The sequence below is a fragment of the Bufo gargarizans genome, chromosome 2 (assembly GCF_014858855.1).
Source record: "Bufo gargarizans isolate SCDJY-AF-19 chromosome 2, ASM1485885v1, whole genome shotgun sequence".
Classification (NCBI taxonomy): domain Eukaryota; kingdom Metazoa; phylum Chordata; class Amphibia; order Anura; family Bufonidae; genus Bufo; species Bufo gargarizans.
In genome coordinates, this window is record NC_058081.1 from 425,586,664 (window position 1) to 425,595,761 (window position 9,098).

The 9,098-nt window shown below is 39.6% G+C and overlaps 1 protein-coding gene across 1 annotated transcript in view; it reads left to right on the plus strand.

Annotated features, from left to right (window-relative positions):
* LOC122928254 (ankyrin repeat and KH domain-containing protein 1-like) overlaps positions 1-9,098 on the plus strand; it is a 259,680-nt gene that overhangs the window by 214,996 nt on the left and 35,586 nt on the right. The window contains exon 24 of the mRNA XM_044280911.1: positions 7,231-7,326. Coding sequence (XP_044136846.1) covers positions 7,231-7,326 — 96 coding nt within the window. The remainder of the gene's footprint in view (positions 1-7,230; positions 7,327-9,098) is intronic.

The window sequence follows — 9,098 nt, forward strand, 5'->3', positions numbered from 1 at the left end:
ACAATAAAAGCACACAGAGCTATGGGGACTGGGTATTGCAGATGTGCTAGCGGTCATCTAGCAACACATGTCCTCAGCTCTATACACAAAATCCTGGTGACAGGTTCCCTTTAAGAATGCTATTATACACTGAATACACTTTAATGGGGTCTGGGGTTGCTTTCATCCCTATCATCTCTTATCAACCATGCATGAAAATCGCACCATATCCGCACTTGCTTGTGGATGCTTGCGATTTTCACGCAGACCCATTCATTTCTATGGGGCATGCGTTGTGGGAAAAACGCTGAATATAGAACATTCTGCGATATTCATGCAAGGCACAAGTGATGTGTGAAAATCACTGCTCATCTGAGCAGCCGCATTGAAGTGAATGGGTCCGGATTCAGTGCGGATGCAATGTGTTAACCTCATGCATTGCATCTGCTCGGAATTCTCGCCCGTGTGAAAGGGGGCCTAAGTCTTGGACAATGAGAATTTCCAGCAGTGTGTCCTTTAAAAGCTTCAATATTCAGTCATTTTAAATCAAATACACAACTGCACAGGGTTAATTTCCTGCCATCCGTAGTCCTACACAAAATTAGATGGTGTCACCATGGACTTATAAGGGTTAGGGAGGGGTACACAGAGGTGTACAGAGGACTGCAAAGGCAACTGCTGGAAGAATGGACTGTGGTCCCTAGTCGGGCTATGTAAAGAGTTCTCCTTAAAAACCTCTACCCAGACAGCTTGGATTCAAGATCAGGATGAAGTAAAAGAGGCAATATTATAAAATTTGCCAATTAGACTTCATAAGTATTTAGAATTCTATGCAGTTCCTTCAGAAAGCTTTAGTCGTCACTGCTACTACGTCTAGCCGTATTACGAATTCTTCAATCGGGAGTTTCTTGATTTTACATGTTTTGGATGACAGCTAGAGGTGTGCAGTAATGCATTACTAGGAATAGGTTTCTTGTAAAAATTTCTCAATGTATGAAACTAAATGAAGCAAATGCTCGCATCGATGCTGGTGAGGATTTAGTAGGTGCCTTAGCTGGTTGACATAATTCATACTCTGAAAAGGACACAGGCATCTTGTGGATCACCTCTTGATATCCGAAAGGCACTTAGGAGGGAACAGAACTGGAAACCCCAAAATGAACTGCTGTTTGATCCTCTGGATTACAAAACACAAAATAAGATTGAAATGAACATTAATCAGAAGGGATATTTTTTCCCTTTCTGCTATTGAGAGACGCCTGACAAAAAAGAAATGCTAATGCTAATAAAAATTACTTAATAAAAAATAAATAAATAGCAATCACTGGGTATTGTGGGGTCATGTGGTCTGCTCATTTTATTATAATCAGTTCCAGACTCTCCACAATACTTTAATATCTCACAAGGAATACTTCTGTGGGATCCCCGTCTAGTTTGCAATAATGTAACATTTAACTTTTTCATTATTTGCTTTCTTGTATATAAAGCACTGAAATGAATATGGAGCTCCCCCTTATAAGAGTTCCTTATCAGAATTTCCCTCCTATCTCAATTATTTACGCATTGTTCTGATACTCCATATTGCTCATACATTTATTTTTTTGTCAAATACTGTTTATTGAATATTTTCAAAAGCCTAAACCATGCAAGAACAATTTTTCACTTAATCCTTAGTCTTTAAGTCCTGTACAGCTACCTTCTCCATAGCTTATGTTACCCTGTTTAGAATACTTTTTTTTTTTTTTTTTGTGTGTGCGCTGCAGGTATTAAAATATTTGTTAAAGGGCATCAGAGGATAGCAACCAGTGTCCATTTGCCCAGTTGGACCATGATTGCCCTAGTGTTTGGGCTCTTCCCTGCCAAAACAGCAGATCACCAGGGTTAAAAAAATACAAACTGAAAAGAATTGCGTGGTATTAAGCAAGCAAGAAGTGTTCAAACCCACATGCAGTTGTGCATATATATATATATAGGGGAGAAAATTCTGCACTTGTGGCCCGTTGCTGATGACTATCCCCAGCAAAAATGCATACAGTGGAGGATTCCCGCAGCGAACCACAAGTACCATAATAGACATCCTACACAAGATTGCAATTATGTGGATGTGATAATCAATATAGCAATATAACAAAATAATAACAAAGACAGGTGCACTCTGCAGTCTTACTAAACCCTCAAACTGATTTTAAAATTGAGAGATTAGCCAACATGTTCTACGGTGTAGAACATGTCTAAGCCCGGGCACCACGTCAAGGTTTCTCAAGTAGCTCAGGACCTAACACTCACCTAAATGTGCCGTATGGGCATTACCAGGAGCCAGTGGGCAAATTACAGGAGCATGAGGCCGACTCACAAACAACTCACCAGTTACCTCCAGCATGTAACCATGCTGGCTGATGGGAATCGGCTGGTCACAAGGCAGATTTCATTTAAAGATTTACAGGTGTTGTGAGGCAGCAGTTCAGCTTGGGGTGGTTCACATCATTTATTTTTTTTGTTTTTTTTTGTTTTTGTTTTTTGTGCAGGGTAGGAAAGTGTAGTGTACCATGTTTTTCCATCCTGCAAAGTCTAGCAAATGGAACTCCATGGTGAACAGATGCCACTTTTTGGTGCACATTAAACATATAACAAAAACGTGATGTAAACCCACCCTTTGTGTCTCTTCACTCACTAATTGCTCCCAAGAGTTTCTACAGTTGGTACCTTCCTCAAGGTGAAAAGATTTGACTCTATCAGGTGTTGCTTCAGTTAGCAGAGCAAGAATGGTAAGCAGTTAGGAAATCTGCTATATACAATGCCTGTCCCCCCCAAAAAAAATTGCCACCTGGATTTAACTAAGCAAATAGTTATGAGCCTCCTATTGGATAATGAATTACTGCATAGGCGATGATCTTTCAGCTGGCAATAAGTTATTTAACCCCAACTGGTGCAATGAGTTGCTTCTCATTTCTTAAACAACCATGTGGAAAGACACATCTCGTGGAAAAGATGTTAGTCTGTTTGAGAAGGGTCAAATCATTGGCATGCATCAAGCAGAGAAAACATCTAAGGAGATTGCAGAAACTACTAAAATTGGGTTAAGAGCTGTCCAACGCATTATTAAAAATTGGAAGGATAGTGGGGACCCATCGTATTTGAAGAAGAAATGTGGCGGGGAAAAAATCCTGAATGGGCGATCACTTAAACGTTTGGTGAAATCCAATTGAAGAAAAACAGTAGAACTCAGGGCTATGTTTAATAGTGAAAGTAAGAGCATTTCCACACGCACAATGTGAAGAGAACTCAAGGGATTGGGCCTGCTGTGTAGCCGTAAGAAAAAAACACTAATCAGTGAGGCAAACCAGAAAAAAAGGCTTGAGTTTGCTAGGGAGCATAACGATTGGACTCTGGAGCAATGGAAGAAGGTCATGTGGTCTGATGAATCCAGATTTACCCTGTTCCAGAGTGATGGGCACATCAGGGTAATAAGAGGCAGATGAAGTGATGCACCCATCATCCCTAGTGCCTACTGTACAAGCCTACGGGGCAGTTCTGTGATCTGGGGTTGCTGCAGTTGGTCAGGTCTAGGTTCAGCAACAGTATGTTGAATGACCAGGTTATTCCATCAATGGATTTTTTTTCTTCCCTGTTGGCACGGGCATATTCCAAGATGACAATGCCAGAAATCATCAGGCTCAAATTGTGGTTCAGGGAGCCTGAGACATCATTTTCACACATGGATTGGCCACCACACCTTAACCCTATTGAGAATCTTTGGCATGTGCTGGGGAAGGTTTTGCACAGCAGTCAGACTCTACCATCATCATTGCAAGATCTTCTTTTTTTTTTTTTTTTTGGTGGACAGGCAGTGTATATGGCCAAAAAACATTCCATCAGACACCAGGATCTCATATATTAAGATTATTTTGACATGGAAACATGTTGGGTCACTGGTCTGTGTATCGTAGGCATGGCTGCTGATATTATGAAGTATCAGGCTCCAACGCCTGACTTGGCATGCACAATCGTACAAAGCAGAAAAATGGATCCTATCTTCTAAAAATCAGTAATTAAAATCCATAAAAAATCAATAGGTATTATGATAAAAAGTCCCAACCGTTTATGCATTTTGGATGGGTATGTGCTTAATCATAGCATAATTATAGCATAAAGTCTCTGTGGACTGTATGCAATAAAAAAATCTAATGGACCAATAGAACATTAGCTGGACATGTTAAAAACCATGATCAGAGGAAAAAGGCACAGAGGAGAACATTGATCTTACTGCTTTGATACTTTCACATAGTCTGTATTGGACTAGTATTTTATACCAGTAGTTATCCCAGCTAAAACAAAAAGTAGACCTAAATGTCACGATCTGGGCTTCTTACCGGTATCTTCAGCGGCCAATGAATATGCCAGTAATTGATTTCAATACTGGCATGGTATTGATGTTGCAATTCTTATTTTGGCCAGCAGGTGGCAGGCTATCATAAGAAATGAGCAATTCTGTACCACTATGGAGATAGTGGTACAGAATTGCACCCGACTACACCTGCACAGTGCTGCTGCTCTCTCTTTGCACTATATATATATATATATAGATAGATAGATAGATAGATAGATAGATAGATAGATAGATACACACACACACAGACGAAAACGGACAGCAACTCCAGTAGTACAAAATAAAAGATTATTTATTGTGGCACAGTGAGGCGACGTTTCGGCTCAAAATCCAGAGCCTTTCTCAAGCAGAGCCTTGCTTGAGAAAGGCTCTGGATTTTGAGTCGAAACGTCGCCTCACTGTGCCACTGTGGCCCAATAAATAATCTTTTATGTTGTACTACTGGAGTTGCTGTCCGTTTTCGTCTGTATACAAGGGTAAGCAGTGAATTCCCTGGACCTAGCACCCTCTCTTTTTTGGTGTGAATTGGTGCTGCCATACGTTTTTCTTTATATATATATATATATATATATATATATATATATATATATATATATATATATATATATATATATATATATATATATATATATATATATATAGATAAACATATTGAGATATATATATATATATATATATATAATGATAAACATATTGATATACAATAAAAAAAATACAGCATTTTGTAGCCTCAAACACAAGCTATGAAACAATAAAAAGTGAAAAAAATATATATAAAAAGATCTTTACATCACCCCCTTTCCATAGACTAAAAATAAATACATAAATAACAAAAAATATAAACATGGGCATCATTGCATCCGAAAACGCCCGTACTATTAAAATATAAAAATATTTTTTAAATACGGTGAATGCCATAAGCGTCAAAATGGCAGATTTTAATTTTTTTCATCACTTCTCTTAACCCAAAAAAAGTAATAAAATGTGACCAAAAAGTCACACACTCCAAAATAGTATCAATAAAAACTACAGATCATCCCACAAAAGCTCATTTAATAGAACTATAAAAAAAAGTTATGGTGTTCAGAATATGGTAATATAAAAAAAAAAATCTTCCAAGTTTACATTTATTTTTACACTATTTAGACATAAAAAAACTATACATATGTTATCGTTGTAATCATACTGACCCAGAGAATGGAGGGCACAGGTCAGTTTTGCAGCTAAGGTAACACTGTAGGGACAAAACCCGTAAAAAGGTGGAGGAATTGCTTCTTATTTTAAAATTCCACTCCATTTGGAATTTTTTTCTGTTCCCATTGTATATTGTATGCAATATTAAATGGTGTCATTAGAAAGTACAACTTGTCCTTCAAAAAATAAGCCCTTATAGGGCTTTGTGAATAAAAAAAAATAAAGTTATGGCTCAAGGAAAAGGGGAAGAAAAATGAAAACGAAAAAACCTTTGTTATCCTAAGGGTTAAGGGCTTGGTAAGCTGAGTAACACCTTCCAGTCACATCCAAGTCATGTGTGCAATGAGTGGTGTATGCGATGGGTAACCTTATGCATAGAGACATCTCAACTAAAGGTTTACTAGATGCATACATAAACCCGTAAAATAGAAAGCGCCCCTCAATTATACACTCATATACGCTGAAAGAACACAACCAGACAATGTCAGATTACTTTAAAACTTACCATGCAGTTATGTAAATATATGAATTAATACACGTCTGATTACACACTGAATTTTTCTGCAAGGACTTACATCTGCATCACCCATTGCCTTATAGAAGTAGCTCTCACAGGCTCCTTTTGGGTAGCGTACCTCTTGGACAGAGATAATTGCTCAGTTTGATACTTTGAGAGAGGTCACATTATTGGATGGTCATCTCAATGAATTTCCCACCATCTATTTTCTAGGCCCTTCTGACCTAGCTGTTACGAAGTGTTGGGAGAAGTGGTTATGTACACACAGCATACAGGGTCCAGACTGCCCTGACAGCCCACCAGTAGAGAGAGGATGATTTGATATGTTGACAAGCATGAGCAGCTCACGGTTTCGTTGTCCACCATCCAGAAGCAGGTGGCACATTGAATACACACCCCTGTCTCTGCCAGGACCATTTCCAGGCACTTAACAAAATGACTTTTGGTCTTGTGTCATTCTTAGCCAGTCATGGTCACCTTTCCAGTGGTGTTGTGAACAAGAAACCTGGATTAATACGGACTGTAACCGTATCTGGGGAGCCATTACATACGACCCCTAGTAGTGGTTTGAAAGATATTATGAGCTCTGAGAAATGTGCAGGACATGTGTTGCCTTTCATGGCAGGGCTTCTAGCTGGCATTTTTCAGCAGGATAATGCTCGCCCACACACTGCAAGAGTTTCCCAGGAATGTCGCCACCAGATTGAAAACTTTGAAAATCAGGATCAGCTGGGACATGAGCTTCAGCAGCCTATGATTGTGCAGGATCTACAGGCTGAGCTGCAATATATATGGGAAATGTGCTGCATGGTTTCATACAAAATATATATGCCTACATGCCCAACTGTATCTCATCTCGGTTCCATGCTAGAGGCAGCCCAAAGGATAATATAGCCTTCTTTCAGTTGTTGTACAGTTTTCCCCAATAAACGTATCCTTTCACTTTTGTATTGTAATCACTTACAGAGATCATTACGTTCACTCACAAAAAAGGTATTTGATTCCATCAATGTGTTTTTGTTTTTTTGTTTTTGTTTTGTTTTTAATTGTAGTCTAAGGTCAGAATGTGTACCATGTCTGCCCTCATTAGGAGTACACTGAGAATTTCATAGATTTACTGTTTTCCCTTTTTTTTCCCCCCCATCTTTTAAAGGGTCATCTAAAAGTTGTACAGTTCCTGGTAAAGGAAGTGAATCAGTTTCCATCAGATATTGAGTGTATGAGATACATTGCAACAATAACTGATAAGGTAAGTATTTCAGTGATACACTTTAGGAATCAGTGATTGCTAACTTAGTGTTTCAACTTTGTTTTCTAATAATTACCTGTATTGTTTTTCATATATGCGGAATAGAGCTGCTAGTTAAGCAGCATTGTTAACCAAAAAGTGGTTATGGCCGTCTGCACCTCAGTTTAGTAGACTAACCCTAAGGTTCAACACTTTATGGTGCCGACACACACCCCAGTTGACTGTGTCCAGTTAGTGCGTCAACAAACACGCATTCACAATGCAGTTATAGAATGTAGCCAGTTAAGCCTAATTAAACACGAAATTGTCTAAATGCATCCCACAACTGTACTGTGTGCCAGCTCCCTATTAATGCTATTACTTGGGAATTTGTGTCTGCTGGTAGTACTTGCATTGTACCACAAATTACTGAGGCACACTACATATAGCAGTAGTGTGCCATACATGCTTTACTGAGAATTGCAATGCTACACCTAGGGGTGAGACCAATGACAAAATGCAAAAGTGACCAAAACAGCCAGAAAGGATGAGAACAGAGAGATGGCCTGTGGTCGCCAACTGCTGAACCACTCCTTTATAGGGGTTGTCTTGCAAATTGTGTATCATTTGTACCCGTTTTCTGTTCAATTTGCACAACAGCAGGATAAAATGATTCACAATCGGTGTTGCTTTATAACTGGACAGGTTGATTTCACAGAAGTGTGATTAACTTGAAGTTACATTGTGTTAGGTGTTCCCTTAATTTTTTTGAAAAGTATATAGTTTCTATTAATTACGATTGAATGCAGTTAAAAAAAAAGTGGTGCTGTGGTCACTGCGCCACCAATGATGATTACTCGTCAATTAATACAAATAGAGGAGGTGGGTGCCGGCGGCAGATTCATATAGCTGGCACCCGACCTCTATTACAGGGTGCTGCGATATGCATAAGTTAACCCCCTTAACTGCCACGGATCAGAGCCCTGTCATAGAGGTCGGGTGCCAGCTATGCAATTCTGTCGCCGGCACCCGCCTCCTGTATTTGCATTAAAAAGTTACTTATCTTCATTGGTGGAGCAGTGCGCGCTTCCACCAGTACTAAAAACAGTGGTGGCACAGTGTGCCCTCCCCCCAGTATTTTATAATCACTGGTGGCAGTGGCCACAGGGTCCCTTCCCGTCCTCTTCATTCATTGGTGGTGCAGTGACAGCTTCTGATCAGAGCCCCAGCAGTGTAATCATGGGGCTCCGATCAGTTACCATGGCAGCCAGGGCGCTACTGAAGCCCTAGCTGCCGTGGTCAGCTCCCTGTTGCTGTGTGTACTATGCCCAGGGCAGCAGGGAGAGTGTAAAGTCCTATTTACCCTAATAGAGCTCTATTAGGGTGTATAGGACAAGGGATGAAAAGATCCCAGGTTCAAGCCCCTAAGGGGGCTAATAGTTATTAAAGTTTTTTTTTTTTTGTTTTTTTTTTTAAAGTAACCACCAAAATATGTGATGCACGCTGCTTTTTTGGTGTTTATTTTTTTCACATGGTAAAGAGTATGGCAATACTTTATGGCATCAAATTCAAATTTTGGTATCGCAACAACCGTAGTCCCACACCACCCCACTTGCTTCTGAGACTGTATTAAGACTGAAATACTCCTGTATAGTAGGACTGATATACGGGCAGTCGATTACCTGCAGCCGAAAAGAGTTGAGTGCCCATAATTGCTGTGAAGGGTGCGCCACAGGGGTGAACAGGCTCTGGAACAGAGGGGAATGGTCAGACAAAGCCCTAGACAATTATTT